A 10,000-nucleotide genomic window follows, 5' to 3' on the forward strand; every position below is an offset into this window, starting at 1 on the left:
CATGTCAAAAAAAAATATATAATTTTTTTAATTTTTTTTTTTAATAACTTTATAGTTTCTCACGCGTACCAGATGCATGTATAAAAAAAAATATATATATAATTTTTTTAATTTTATAACTTTATAAAGTTTCTCGTGCGCACGAGATACATGTCTAAAAAATAAATAAAACAATTTAAAAAATAAAAACAATTTTATGTTTTTTTATAACTTTATAAAAAGTTTCTCGAGATACATGTCTAAAAAATATATATATAAAAATAAAAAAATTATAAAAAAATACATTTCCCCCCCATGTACCCTTTAAAAAAATAACATTTATTTTTTTAAACTATTTTCTTAAATAGTCCCAAACCACTAAGCTTGATTATACATGTCAAAAAAAAAATATATATATATATGTATAATTTATTTTTTTAATTTTTTTATAACTTTATGAAAAGTTTCTCGTGTGCATGAGATACATGTCAAAAAAAAAATATATAATTTTTTTAATTTTTTTTTTTATAACTAAAGAATTTCTCACGCGTACCAGATGCATGTATAAAAAAATATATATATAATTTTTTTAATTTTATAACTTTATAAAGTTTCTCGTGCGCACGAGATACATGTCTCAAAAATAAATAAAACAATTTAAAAAATAAAAACAATTTTATGTTTTTTTATAACTTTATAAAAAGTTTCTCGAGATACATGTCTAAAAAATATATATATAAAAATAAAAAAATTATAAAAAAATACATTTCCCCCCCATGTACCCTTTAAAAAAATAACATTTATTTTTTTAAACTATTTTCTTAAATAGTCCCAAACCACTAAGCTTGATTATACATGTCAAAAAAAAAAAAAAAATATATATATGTATAATTTATTTTTTTAAATTTTTTATAACTTTATGAAAAGTTTCTCGTGTGCATGAGATACATGTCAAAAAAAAAATATATAATTTTTTTAATTTTTTTTTTTTATAACTTTATAGTTTCTCACGCGTACCAGATGCATGTATAAAAAAAATATATATATAATTTTTTTAATTTTATAACTTTATAAAGTTTCTCGTGCGCACGAGATACATGTCTAAAAAATAAATAAAACAATTTAAAAAATAAAAACAATTTTATGTTTTTTTATAACTTTATAAAAAGTTTCTCGAGATACATGTCTAAAAAATATATATATAAAAATAAAAAAATTATAAAAAAATACATTTCCCCCCATGTACCCTTTAAAAAAATAACATTTATTTTTTTAAACTATTTTCTTAAATAGTCCCAAACCACTAAGCTTGATTATACATGTCAAAAAAAAAAAAAATATATATATGTATAATTTATTTTTTTAAATTTTTTATAACTTTATGAAAAGTTTCTCGTGTGCATGAGATACATGTCCAAAAAAAATATATATAATTTTTTTTAATTTTTTTTTTTATAACTTTGTAGTTTCTCACGCGTACCAGATGCATGTATAAAAAAAAATATATATAATTTTTTTAATTTTATAACTTTATAAAGTTTCTCGTGCGCACGAGATACATGTCTAAAAAATAAATAAAACAATTTAAAAAATAAAAACAATTTTATGTTTTTTTATAACTTTATAAAAAGTTTCTCGAGATACATGTCTAAAAAATATATATATAAAAATAAAAAAATTATAAAAAAATACATTTCCCCCCATGTACCCTTTAAAAAAATAACATTTATTTTTTAAAACTATTTTCTTAAATAGTCCCAAACCACTAAGCTTGATTATACATGTCAAAAAAAAAATATATATATATATGTATAATTTTTTTATTTTTATTTTTTATAACTTTATGAAAAGTTTCTCGTGTGCATGAGATACATGTCAAAAAAAATATATATAATTTTTTTAATTTTTTTTTTTTATAACTTTATAGTTTCTCACACGTACCAGATGCATGTATAAAAAAAAATATATATATAATTTTTTTAATTTTATAACTTTATAAAGTTTCTCGTGCGCACGAGATACATGTCTAAAAAATAAATAAAACAATTTAAAAAATAAAAACAATTTTATGTTTTTTTATAACTTTATAAAAAGTTTCTCGAGATACATGTCTAAAAAATATATATATAAAAATAAAAAAATTATAAAAAAATACATTTCCCCCCATGTACCCTTTAAAAAAATAACATTTATTTTTTTAAACTATTTTCTTAAATAGTCCCAAACCACTAAGCTTGATTATACATGTCAAAAAAAAAATATATATATATATGTATAATTTTTTTTTAAATTTTTTTTATAACTTTATGAAAAGTTTCTCGTGTGCATGAGATACATGTCAAAAAAAAAATATATAATTTTTTTAATTTTTTTTTTTAATAACTTTATAGTTTCTCACGCGTACCAGATGCATGTATAAAAAAATAAATATATAATTTTTTTAATTTTATAACTTTATAAAGTTTCTCGTGCGCACGAGATACATGTCTAAAAAATAAATAAAACAATTTAAAAAATAAAAACAATTTTATGTTTTTTTATAACTTTATAAAAAGTTTCTCGAGATACATGTCTAAAAAAAATTTATATAAAAATAAAAAAATTATAAAAAAATACATTTCCCCCCCATGTACCCTTTAAAAAAATAACATTTGTTTTTTTAAACTATTTTCTTAAATAGTCCCAAACCACTAAGCTTGATTATACATGTCAAAATATATATATATATATATATATATATATATATATGTATAATTTTTTTATTTAAATTTTTTATAACTTTATGAAAAGTTTCTCGTGTGCATGAGATACATGTCAAAAAAAAATATATATCATTTTTTTAATTTGTTTTTTTTTATAACTTTATAGTTTCTCACGCGTACCAGATGCATGTATAAAAAAAAAATATATATTTTTTTTAATTTGATAACTTTATAAAGTTTCTCGTGCGCACGAGATACATGTCTAAAAAATAAATAAAACAATTTAAAAAATAAAAACAATTTTATGTTTTTTTATAACTTTATAAAAAGTTTCTCGAGATACATGTCTAAAAAATATATATATAAAAATAAAAAAATTATAAAAAAATACATTTCCCCCCATGTACCCTTTAAAAAAATAACATTTATTTTTTTAAACTATTTTCTTAAATAGTCCCAAACCACTAAGCTTGATTATACATGTCAAAAAATAAATAAATAAATAAATAAATAAATATATATATATATATATATATATATATATATATATATATATAATTTAATTTTTTTTATTTTTTATAACTTTATGAAAAGTTTCTCGTGTGCATGAGATACATGTCAAAAAAAAAATATATATGTATAATTTTTTTAATTTTTTTTTTTTTATAACTTTATAAAAAGATTCTCGTGCGCACGAGATATGTCTAAAAAAAATCAAAATTATATAAAAAAAAAAAAAAAATCCCCCATGTCCCTTTTAGGGGCTCCGTACATACATATTTAATATGTAAATGCTTTTTTTTCCACTTGCGATGCCGATATGGAGGCCTAAAGTATTGGCCCATAGCAATATTGATCCCATACGAATACTTGTATTATTTTGTCATGTGGGTTGTTAAAAGATGCTTGATCAAGTGAAATTACTCAGAGAAAAATGATAGGCATAAAAACACTAACTTTATGACAGATTGATGCTGTCTTTAGGTTGAATTAGTGGCAACAATCAATCACTTTGTATCCAAGTAATATCATTTGATACGTGTATTTGTTGACAAATGTCCTGTTTTAGACTTAGACTTCCTTTTTATTGTCATTCAAATTTGAACTTTTAAACTGCAGTTCTGACACTGATTACGTGTGTGCTTAGCTGCTGTGTAGCTGCTAGCTCCTAGTAGACTATAGCCCGCCATGTTTACCTGGACTGCTCGTATTGGAGCATGTATCAGTGATTTTAGATGCAAGCCGATATCATAGAATACATTTTTTTTTTTAATCCGATCCAGACACCCTTAATGTAAATAAATAGTATTTATTTCTATATACTTCACATGTATTAGTCTATAAACAATTACCTATTGTTTATAAGTGTGCAATAATATACAGGTAAAAGCCAGTAAATTAGAATATTTTGAAAAACTTGATTTATTTCAGTAATTGCATTCAAAAGGTGTAACTTGTACATTATATTTATTCATTGCACACAGACTGATGCATTCAAATGTTTATTTCATTTAATTTTGATGATTTGAAGTGGCAACAAATGAAAATCCAAAATTCCGTGTGTCACAAAATTAGAATATTGTGTAAGGCTAATACAAAAAAGGGATTTTTAGAAATGTTGGCCAACTGAAAAGTATGAAAATGAAAAATATGAGCATGTACAATACTCAATACTTGGTTGGAGCTCCTTTTGCCTCAATTACTGCGTTAATGCGGCGTGGCATGGAGTCGATGAGTTTCTGGCACTGCTCAGGTGTTATGAGAGCCCAGGTTGCTCTGATAGTGGCCTTCAACTCTTCTGCGTTTTTGGGTCTGGCATTCTGCATCTTCCTTTTCACAATACCCCACAGATTTTCTATGGGGCTAAGGTCAGGGGAGTTGGCGGGCCAATTTAGAACAGAAATACCATGGTCCGTAAACCAGGCACAGGTAGATTTGCGCTGTGTGCAGGCGCCAAGTCCTGTTGGAACTTGAAATCTCCATCTCCATAGAGCAGGTCAGCAGCAGGAAGCATGAAGTGCTCTAAAACTTGCTGGTAGACGGCTGCGTTGACCCTGGATCTCAGGAAACAGAGTGGACCGACACCAGCAGATGACATGGCACCCCAAACCATCACTGATGTTGGAAACTTTACACTAGACTTCAGGCAACGTGGATCCTGTGCCTCTCCTGTCTTCCTCCAGACTCTGGGACCTCGATTTCCAAAGGAAATGCAAAATTTGCTTTCGTCAGAAAACATGACTTTGGACCACTCAGCAGCAGTCCAGCTGGTGTCGGTCCACTCTGTTTCCTGAGATCCAGGGTCAACGCAGCCGTCTACCAGCAAGTTTTAGAGCACTTCATGCTTCCTGCTGCTGACCTGCTCTATGGAGATGGAGATTTCAAGTTCCAACAGGACTTGGCGCCTGCACACAGCGCAAAATCTACCCGTGCCTGGTTTACGGACCATGGTATTTCTGTTCTAAATTGGCCCGCCAACTCCCCTGACCTTAGCCCCATAGAAAATCTGTGGGGTATTGTGAAAAGGAAGATGCAGAATGCCAGACCCAAAAACGCAGAAGAGTTGAAGGCCACTATCAGAGCAACCTGGGCTCTCATAACACCTGAGCAGTGCCAGAAACTCATCGACTCCATGCCACGCCGCATTAACGCAGTAATTGAGGCAAAAGGAGCTCCAACCAAGTATTGAGTATTGTACATGCTCATATTTTTCATTTTCATACTTTTCAGTTGGCCAACATTTCTAAAAATCCCTTTTTTGTATTAGCCTTAAGTAATATTCTAATTTTGTGACACACGGAATTTTGGATTTTCATTTGTTGCCACTTCAAATCATCAAAATTAAATGAAATAAACATTTGAATGCATCAGTCTGTGTGCAATGAATAAATATAATGTACAAGTTACACCTTTTGAATGCAATTACTGAAATAAATCAAGTTTTTCAAAATATTCTAATTTACTGGCTTTTACCTGTATATTTTTTTATGATCTGTTAATTTTTTTTCGGGCTGAAAATGTCACAAACGACACTACTATTATTACTCTATGAAAAGATGTAAATATTATGAATCAATACCGGCTCTGTTTTTATTTTATTTTTACGGGCATGACATTGCTGGTTTTACGAGCAGAGGAGCATGTTGGGCAGCGCACACACACAGAGTACTTACAAGCAGACACAGTGTGTAGACAGAAAAGGGAGAACGGACGCATTTTGGTGTAAAAAGTAAAGATAAAGGTGAAGTTATAACACTGAAACACCCTCAGGAAGAGCTGCTCCATCCACAGTGTTTCAGCTACTTCTTAATAAAAACAAATATGTTTCTTACAAGTAGCATTATCACTGGAGGACGAGGAATAGCTAAACATGCTTCACTACACACCGTAGGAGGATACGATAGCTCGCCGCTAACAAAATCTAGCATTCCTGAATGTAAAGAAACGCCATGGGTGGATCTGCACCTGACATCCACTGTAATGATACCAAGTACCAGAGTGTATCTAGTCGATACTACTATGATATATCGTCACAAAATGTCTTTGTTTTTTTTAAATTTATATTATGTTTATAAACTCAGTAAATATGACCCTGGACACATGAGGACTTTGAATATGACCAATGTATGATCCGGTAACTACTTGGTATCGGATCGATACCGAAATGTGTGGTATCATCCAAAACTAATGTAGAGTATCAATGAAGAGAAGAATAAGTGATTATTACATTTGAACAGAAGTGTAGATAGAACATGTTCAAACAGAAAGTAAGCAGATTTTAACAGTAAATGAACAAGTAGATTAATAATCAGTTTTTACAGTTTGTCCCTCATAATGTGTACAAAATAATAGTAACACAATATGTTACTGCATAGACTAATTAGGAGTCTTTGTTTGTTTACTTACTACTAAAAGACAAGTTCACTATTTTATTTAAGGACTAAATGACAATAATAAACATAATTTTCATGTAGGTTTTGTTACGATAAAGACAATAATGACATTTTTTGTGGTCCCCTTTATTTAGAAAAGTACTGAAACACATGTTGGTACCAAATATTGGTATGGGGACCACCTTACTTCAGACTGACCTTCTGTGCGGCGCCGTACTGCTGGGTCCTGTTGGAGAGGACCTTCTTCTTCTTCACGTCGTCATCCAGCTTCCTGCGCTGCTCCTCTTGCTCCCTGCGCTCCTTCTCCTCCTGGAAAGGTCAGACGCACACTAGTGGACTTCAGTCCTGGTCCTAAATGTGCAGGTCAACTAGTGGACTTCACTCCTGGTCCTAAATGTGCAGGTCAACTAGTGGACTTCAGTCCTGGTCCTAAATGTGCAGGTCAACTAGTGGACTTCAGTCCTGGTCCTAAATGTGCAGGTCAACTAGTGGACTTCAGTCCTGGTCCTAAATGTGCAGGTCAACTAGTGGACTTCAGTCCTGGTCCTAAATGTGCAGGTCAACTAGTGGACTTCAGTCCTGGTCCTAAATGTGCAGGTCAACTAGTGGACTCAACTCCTGGTCCTAAATGTGCAGGTCAACTAGTGGACTCAACTCCTGGTCCTAAATGTGCAGGTCAACTAGTGGATTTCAGTCCTGGTCCTAAATGTGCAGGTCAACATAAAGATGAGTGTGCAGGTCAACATAAACGTACGGCCAGCCTGGCCTGCCTCTCCTTCTCCCGCTCTGCTCGGACTCTCTGCTGCTCGGCTCTCTCGGCTCGACGTTTCTCCTGAGAGGACACAGCAGGTCAGGCCGATTCTGTTGCCGGGGCAACATCTCCCACTCCCGATTGTGTTGACGGGGCAACATCTCCCACTCCCGATTGTGTTGACGCGGCGACATCTCCCACTCACGATTCTGTTGACGAGCGCGACGAGCTCCTCCTCCTCCTTCTTCCTCTGGACGAAGTGAGCCTCGATCAGAGACTGGAGCTCAGACAGATCTTTCTCCAGACGCTTCCTGTGGATGTCCTGCACACGCCAGCCTTCTTGTCACTTCCTTCCACAACACGGCGCCTTCTCGTCACTTCCTTCCACAACACGGCGGACTCAAACTCACGTCAAAGTCCACTTTCTCGCCGCCGTCGGGGATCTTCGGGGCCGCGATGTTGGTCATGAATCTGTGGATGAGATGATCAGGCCTCTTTTTTTCCCTCTCATCCACAGTCTTTATGTGAGACTAAAACACATCTTTGTGTCGGCATTCTAAATAGTGAAAAACTTCTAGCGCAAGGCAGCTAACAATGCATGTAATAACACACACATTAAATAAAACACACATTAAATAATACACACATTAAATAATACACATTAAATAACACACATATTAAATAACACACACATTAAATAAAACACACATATTAAATAAAACACACATTGAATAATACACACATTAAATAACACACATATTAAATAATACACACATTAAATAATACACACATTAAATAATACACACATTAAATAGCACACACATTAAATAACACACACATTAAATAATACACACACTAAATAACACACACATTAAATAACACACACATTAAATATTACACACATTAAATAAGACACACATTAAATAATACACACATTAAATAAAACACACATTAAATAATACACACATTAAATAATACACATTAAATAACACACATATTAAATAACACACACATTAAATAAAACACACATATTAAATAAAACACACATTGAATAATACACACATTAAATAACACACATATTAAATAATACACACATTAAATAATACACACATTAATTAACACACATTAAATAATACACACATTAAATAGCACACACATTAAATAACACACACATTAAATAATACAAACACTAAATAACACACACATTAAATAACACACACATTAAATATTACACACATTAAATAAGACACACATTAAATAATACACACATTAAATAACACACACATTAAATAACACACACATTAAATAACACATTAAATAATACACACATTAAATAACACACACATTCAATAACACACACATTCAATAACACACACATTAAATAACACACACATTACATAACACACACATTAAATAACACACACATTAAATAATACACACATTAAATAAAACACACATTAAATAATACACACATTAAATAATACACATTAAATAACACACATATTAAATAACACACACATTAAATAAAACACACATTAAATAAAACACACATTGAATAATACACACATTAAATAACACACATATTAAATAATACACACATTAAATAATACACACATTAAATAACACACACATTAAATAATACACACATTAAATAGCACACACATTAAATAACACACACATTAAATAATACACACACTAAATAACACACACATTAAATAACACACACATTAAATATTACACACATTAAATAAGACACACATTAAATAATACTGTAACCCGGGTGACAAAACCCCATTTAAATATCCTTTCTATTTATTTTTCGTCGTCTAAACTGTTATTGCGTGCGTCATTACGTCACGCGGTCACGTGACTTGCGTGCGTCATTACGTCACGCGGTCACGTGACTTCATGCGGCTGTCAGACAGCATAAAACCCGGAAGTCAGCTGCTACCGGTGAGAGCGAGAGGAACACACTGTGTGAGGTTGCTGCAGGTATGTGACTCGGTTTTACGCTTTAATTATTAAATCAGCCTTCTAAACTAAAATGTAATGATGTCGAACTGTAGGAGCCGACTACCGGAGCCGTGGGTCGTCCGCGGCAGTGTTTGAGAGTGATTTATCTGCGGAATTGGTGAGTTGCATTTGTGTAGCTTTATGTAGCCTAGCCGCTGCATTCGTTTTGAATGGAGCGGTTAGCATCTACTTATATGCCCGGTTTCTCTGAATATAGTTAAACCCAATGAATGAAATGTTATTACTGTCAACAATTGTCTTATTGTTCTTGTGTTGTCATACTAGCTTTGATAGTTATCAGTGCTATGCATCCAAGGCACTTTATGAAGCAGTCCAGTCAACCACTGTGTCTGCTAGCACTCTATTTGTGGATGCACTGTTTACATTTTGATACCTTTTTAGAGTAATGAATATTTTGATATAACAATTATTATATTTATTCTAATTGGATTTATGAACTATTTATTGTACAATATTAAGGAATATACTTTGCTATTTGAATACAGTAGTATTATTTAGTATTTAGTATTTGAATGTATTTTTGTGTGCGCACTGGAAACTTGACTGGTCCTGCCCTTTCATACAGGCCAGGTTGGATGGCGAGCTATAGAGCCCTGAACTAGAGTCTGAAGCTTTATGCCTGGAACCGAACTAGCTGAACT

At 31.2% G+C, this 10,000-nt stretch overlaps 1 protein-coding gene across 2 annotated transcripts in view; it reads right to left on the reverse strand.

Moving 5' to 3' along the window:
* LOC133612749 (troponin T, cardiac muscle-like) overlaps positions 1-10,000 on the reverse strand; it is a 23,837-nt gene that overhangs the window by 8,520 nt on the left and 5,317 nt on the right. For both annotated transcript variants that reach the window (XM_061970421.2, XM_072913894.1), the window contains 4 exons: positions 7,736-7,796; positions 7,531-7,647; positions 7,329-7,406; positions 6,773-6,883 (listed from right to left, as the gene is read on the reverse strand). In XM_061970421.2, the coding sequence (XP_061826405.1) occupies positions 6,773-6,883; positions 7,329-7,406; positions 7,531-7,647; positions 7,736-7,796 (367 nt within the window). The remainder of the gene's footprint in view (positions 1-6,772; positions 6,884-7,328; positions 7,407-7,530; positions 7,648-7,735; positions 7,797-10,000) is intronic.

The sequence above is a fragment of the Nerophis lumbriciformis genome, linkage group LG10 (genome assembly GCF_033978685.3).
Source record: "Nerophis lumbriciformis linkage group LG10, RoL_Nlum_v2.1, whole genome shotgun sequence".
Lineage (NCBI taxonomy): Eukaryota > Metazoa > Chordata > Actinopteri > Syngnathiformes > Syngnathidae > Nerophis > Nerophis lumbriciformis.